At 32.7% G+C, this 6,461-nt stretch overlaps 1 protein-coding gene across 1 annotated transcript; it reads left to right on the top strand.

The window, feature by feature from the left end:
* Positions 1 to 505: 505 nt before the first annotated feature.
* LOC120086634 (cytochrome P450 81Q32-like) lies at positions 506 to 4,136 on the top strand. Its single transcript, XM_039043374.2, has 2 exons — positions 506 to 1,723; positions 3,363 to 4,136. The coding sequence occupies exons 1-2, from the start codon at positions 812 to 814 to the stop codon at positions 3,975 to 3,977; spliced, it is 1,527 nt and encodes a 508-aa protein (XP_038899302.1). The 5' UTR covers positions 506 to 811; the 3' UTR covers positions 3,978 to 4,136.
* The last annotated feature ends 2,325 nt before the right edge of the window (positions 4,137 to 6,461 follow it).

The raw sequence follows: 6,461 nt of genomic DNA, 5'->3' as shown, positions 1-6,461 counted from the left end.
GTAAACAAGATGGGTTCCACATCTGTGTTAGCTGTTTTTTTTTTTTTTTTTTTTGGTGTGTGTGTATATATATATATACATAACTCGTATTTTTGTGTTGGGTACGTATGTTATTGAGGAGTGCCTAGTCGAATGCATGCTTATAAACTGTTTACCAGGGCACGAGACTTGAGAGTACATATCGTTAAGGTCCAGATGGGCAGTGGATGTCATAAGAGTTATCTACCGTCATCACATCTCCTACTAGGTTAAAGAGGTAATCTTGGAGGGGGTATGACAATCTTGCCTATCATAACTATTTTTGTCATTTAAAATAATTTTCCGAGAATTGAGCTCCGTTTGATTAATTTTATTTGGTTATATTGTAATGAAATGAAATAAGGGGGTCATAGCCAAATCTGAAATCAACAAACACAATCCGATTGAAGAGGTGAGGGTGACAAATCCAACTGAATTTGAAAATTATAAATTTATATGACAGATTGACCATAGACATTAATGATAATAGTAATGTAAGAAGATAATAATACCATAAATACAAAATTTAAGTAAATGTGACCAAAAGTAATTCAATACGATCGGGATTGAGGCTATGATGATTGAACATGAAATCCTATTTCAATTACAAGAATTTTGATTAATTGGTAAAGACGACCTTAACCCCCAAGACTCAATACTGCCCAATAAATGTGACTTGGAAGGTTTGAAAATTGAATTATCACGTAAGAAGCAAATTGAAAATTTCCCGCAGAACTCATCGATTCTTTGGCCATCCAAACAAATAAGGTTACTATAAACATATGATTCTCGCATGAAAATGTCCATGGCGATCCCATTCCTATATCTTCTGGTTTTATTCATACTTCAAATCTTCACAAATCACTTCCTTCACAGAATCCGAAACCTTCCCCCAAGCCCATATCTCTCTCTACCCATTATAGGCCAACTCTACCTCCTCAAAAGCCCTCTCCACCGGACCCTGTCGGAAATCGCACACCGCCATGGCCCAATCCTCTTCTTCCGGTTCGGTTTCCGCCAAGTCCTGGTCGTTTCATCTCCGTCGGCCGCCGAGGACTGCCTCTCCAAAAACGACGTGGTCTTCGCCAACCGGCCTCGTCTCTTTAGCGGCAAATACCTCGGGTACAATTATACGAGCCTCCTCTGGGCGCCGTACGGCGAGCATTGGCGAAACCTCCGTCGAATCTCGTCGTTAGAAATCCTTTCCAAGCACCGCCTCCAAACGCTTTCCAGTATTCGCGTGGATGAAGTCCGTACGCTGATCCGGAGACTGTACAACGCTAAAAACGACGTCGTAGACATGAGAACAGAGTTTTTCGAATTGATGTTCAATATCATGATGAGAATGATAGCAGGAAAACGGTATTACGGGGAAGATGTGGCGGCGGACACGGAGGAGGTAGGGAGATTTCGGGAGATTCAGGAGGAGACGTTTCGATTAAGTAGCAAGACTAATTTGGGGGATTTTCTGAGGGTTGTGAAATGGGTTGGATTATCCAAAGGGCTTGAAAATAAATTGAGGGAGTTGCAGATGAAGAGGGATGTCTGGATGCAGAGTTTGATTGAAGAACATCGGAAGCAAATGAATAATACTTCTACTTCTCTTCAAAATGATGCTAAAAAGACTATGATTGAGGTTCTCCTCTCCCTGCAACAAATGGAACCTCACTATTATAAGGACGAGTTTATCAGAGGCCTCATGCTCGTGAGTTACCTCACTTCTCGTTAACTCATATTAAAAAATGGCTAGATTATACAACTTACCATTAAACTTTATATTTACTTTCAAAAAAATTCATTCAAACTTGCAAAATTGGTTTTAAAAAAAATACGAAATAGTTAATATTTTCTGTAAAATATATCCTGACCTTCAAGAGTTTCAAAGTTTTATTTAAATTTTAAATAAAAGTTAAAAAATTCCTAAATTGTTATACGAATAGAAACCGTTAAATACGGTCTCGCTTCACTATTTTTTCCTCTTTCTTATCTCATATCTTCTTCAATATCCGATTACTCTTTTTTTTTTTAACTGTTTGACATTTGTTTATTTATAATTTGGTGTTTAACTTTTAGGTCTAGTTTTGAGTTTGATCTCAATTTAGTCCCTCGATTTTAAAATGTAACAATTTTATCTTTGACATTTGAGTTTTGTTTTAATTTGATCCTTAGATTTCAAGATTTACACTCTTAACCTTGATTTTTTACTAAATGTACATTTTCTGTCTTTAGTGTTAATGTATGTTAATAAATTCAAAATAATTAATAGAATTATAATTAATAAAGTTTCACTATTTTTTTTTATCAAGTTTAACATTAAAATTTAAAACTTCATTTCATAATTATTTTAAATTAATTAAGAAATATTTACTTGAATGATTAGAATTGAGTATTTAATAAAAAAAATTGAATTTAAAAATGTAAAATCTTAAAACCTAGAGACCAAATTTAAATAAAACTCAAATATTAAGGATAAAATTGTAACATTTTTTGAATTCGTGGTCTAAATTGAAACTAAACTCAAAATTTAAGAATTAAATATACAACATGTTGAAACCTAAGGACCAAATAAAAACTACATTCAAAATCGAGGGACAAAAAAAGTATTTTTTTTTCTTCAAATAAATAAAATTGCCAACTTCAATTAAGGTATGTGGACTACAATAACAAGAAAGAGAATAATGAAAGTATCAAAAGATTTTAGAACTTAAATATTTTATAAAGTTGTAAGTTAATAATTAAGTGTATTAAGAGCCAAATACTAACTTTTTTGTTCAACTATTTATCGTTTTTGTACGTGTTAAGGGAAAATTTTAATTTTATAATTTTGTGGAACTTTATGTTTAACTTAGAATTTTGATATTTATTTTGGTTGCTAAAAAAATTTGTGTAGAAATTGAAAAAACAAGAGTATTTATATGAAAAAAAATCTATATATATTTTTTTAAAATTGGTTCATTTTGAACTAAAAAAAATTTCAAATAAATTATTCATCATAATAACGGTAAGAGCATTTTTTAACTTAAAAATAAATTAGACCTATTTTGCAACGAACTATTAACGGTTTCGGTTCATATGAGGGTACTTTTATTTATTTGTTTATTTTAAGAGTATTTTTTAAATTTTTTAAAGTTTGTGAGTATTTTTGAAACAAAATTTCAATGGTTTCACTCAAAACTAACAATAATAATATTTTTGTACTCTTTTTTAAAGTTGAAGGATATTTTTAAAATTTTAAGAGTTTAAATGATAATTTTGATCAAAAGTGCAAAGTTTATGAATATTTTTTTTGATAATTTAATCTTAAAAAATGTAAGAATGAAGCTCATGAATTTGGATAATTGTAGGTGTTGCTATTAGCAGGAACAGAAGGTTCGATCAATACAATGGAGTGGCTTCTGTCACTATTACTCAACCATCCAGATTGTCTTCAACGAGCCCAAATGGAAATCGACGACGTCGTGGGAAGATCCAATCGGATCCTGGAAGAATCTGATCTGGCCCATCTTCCTTACCTGCGTAGCCTAATCCACGAGACTCTTCGAATGTACCCGCCCGGCCCATTATTGATTCCCCACGAATCATCGGAGGATTGCCACGTCGGAGGGTTCTGTGTCCCCGCTGGCACAATGCTATTCGTGAACGTGTGGGCCATCCAAAACGACCCCACCGTATGGGTGGAGCCTGGAAATTTCAACCCGGAAAGATTTGGAAGCGAGGGAGAAGGATTCAAGTGGATGCCATTTGGGGCTGGGAGGAGGAGGTGTCCCGGCGAGGGCTTGGGGCTGCGCGTCGTTGGATTGGCCGTCGGGTCGCTGATTCAGTGCTTTGATTGGGAGTCAGTGGGCGGAGAATGTGTTGATATGAGGGAAGGCGGTGGCCTCACCTTGCCCAAAGCTCTCCCCCTCCACGCCCTTTGCCGACCCCGTTCAAATGTCGCACATTTGCTTCCTCAAATCTGATTCAAAATGCATGGTTTAGTTTAACAGTTTTTAAATTTGGAATGTTTTTTCTTTATATTTTGTCATTTTCAGTTACACCATTTTCATTCCTAGTCGCAAAATGTAGGCCTGTAATAAGTTTATGAAATTTAGTGAGCTGACAAAAATTTAGAGGATAAATTAACCTAATTAATAGAGTAAAATTCTGAACACGATAGAAATTACAATCCTAATTCCTTTTCCTGATTGTTCTATTAAATTTAAAATTGGTGCATTAAAAGGTATGGATTCAAATCCAACCTATTTTAAATAATAGGAATTTTTAACTCACAAAATGACCAAATGACCAAATCTTTACAACTAAATCTATGTTTGGAATTGATTTTAAAATTATCCGAACATAATTAATTTAATATTAAAATTTATACTTTTAAATGTAGTTTTTATAAGGAAATTATTTTAAATGATAAAAACATTGGAAAATTATATATATAAACAAAAAAAAAACTTTTTCAATGAATTGAGAAAACATTTTTCTATTTTATTATATTTATAAATAAATTATCCATTTTGCTATATATGAAATCAGCCTAAGGCTAATAAAATGCATCCCTCCCTTTTAGATAGTAAAATATAACAATTTGTAATAACATTATTGTTTGTTTTTTTGTTTTTTTTAATCAAAATTGCAAGATGACACAATTTTATTAAAGTTTTTTCTCATCAAAATTAGTTGGAAAGATTAAAAACATGTTTTATAGTCATTTTAAAAATTATAAAAGTATTTTTTAACAATTTTAGAATCAATCCCAAACACCCGCTAAGACGCGTACATAATATAAATGATTAAATATGGTATACATTGACATATTTAGTAGTTGAACATCCTTACTTTTTCAATTTGTCGAGTGTCCTACATTGATAAAATCAAATACCTCACAATCTTTATAAGATACTTATATTATTATCAATTAGTTTTGGAATGAAAATTTATATGATCTGATATAGTATTAATGAGTTATGCCAAATTTAATTATGGAAAAAATTGCATAAACCACACCTAAACTTATCTCCCTAATGATTTCTTAACGGTGGCATGTTAGCCCATTTTATTAAATTAATATATATGAACACAAGAATTTGAGGGCAAACTTGTCATTTTATTAAAAAAATATATATATAAAAAAAAGGGGATGAAGTTTGTCAGCCCACTTTCATTTTCTCTCTCTTCTTTGTTTAACCCAAACCTTAACTTCAAAATTAAGGTGATGATATTGAAATTAATGATTTTCCTTCCACATCCTCGGATGTAAACAAGTTTTTTTTTTTTTTTCTTCTTCTTCTTCTTCTTCTTTTTAAATCATGGAGAGGAAGATTATTAGACCATAAACCCATTACCTGCACGGCCTTCATTCAAGAAGTTAATGAAGAAAAATATGAGGAGATCATAAATTGCAATAGGAAAATTGCATCTAACCCGAAAATGATTTCGTTCTCCAATGCCCTTTTGCTATTGAAATAAATCTATTGATTATCAATACTGATTACATAAATTACAAGCTCCTTCGCTCCTAATTTAAGACGTGAAATCAAAGAAGAAGACGAAGAAGAAATATAACCAAGTTACGAAGCCCTAGCATGTAATTGCATAACAATGATGAACTCCACCGCCACAAGGAATCAATTGCCTTGAGAAGTCCAAGGCTGCCGCCATTGAAGGTGAACAAATCCTCCACCAAGATTTTCAAGAAATCGAACGAATTCTCTTCGCTTCTGATTCCTAACCAACGTGATTGTCGTTATCCAATAACTGTATACCTTCGATCTCCCAAGATCATCTTCATTATGAGGAGTTCAAAAGCGTCATTCAACTCCCAACTGGAAATTGATCCTCTGTCGTCGTCATCACACTCTTCCTCCGCAGGGCTTCATTACATATTTCAAGAAAATTTTCGGTTTTGACCCAAAAACTTTTTCCTCATTCAAAAGTAACTTCATCTTTAAAATCTATTTTTTAACTATTTTCCCAACATTTCAGACTTTAAGTTGAAGGACCCACCACGTAAAATGATAATTTTGTCCCTCAATAAATGGTCATTTCAAAAAGTTAAAATCAAAATTTATCTTCATGTGGAAAGTCAGGGTTTTTTATTCTTCTTCTTTTCGTTGAGTTTTCTTCACCATTGGTAGATTCTCTTCTCAAAAAGACCCCTTACCTCGGTGAAAAGTACCCATCTTTCATCTTCCGTTACCCCTTTGTCCAATTCGAATTTTGACAAAAGGTACCTTTTCCATTTTTCTTTCTTTCTAAATGTATCAATTCTATCATTTATAGGGGGAGTCTGTATGATTTCTGGTATGAATGTGTAGTGAAAAACCCAAAACCTATTTTTTTTATCATCCTTTGAACTTTAACGAACTTAAAAGAACCTATAAAATATATGGGATAAGGGATATATGTCCATCTATGTTTCATTTCACATTTTCGAGAGGGCTTGGCTTAGT

This window comes from Benincasa hispida, chromosome 9 (assembly GCF_027475165.1).
Source record: "Benincasa hispida cultivar pf3 chromosome 9, pf3_genome.v1.1, whole genome shotgun sequence".
Lineage (NCBI taxonomy): Eukaryota > Viridiplantae > Streptophyta > Magnoliopsida > Cucurbitales > Cucurbitaceae > Benincasa > Benincasa hispida.
Note: the sequence above shows the minus strand (reverse complement) of the source record. Positions and strands in the feature narration are given on the sequence as shown.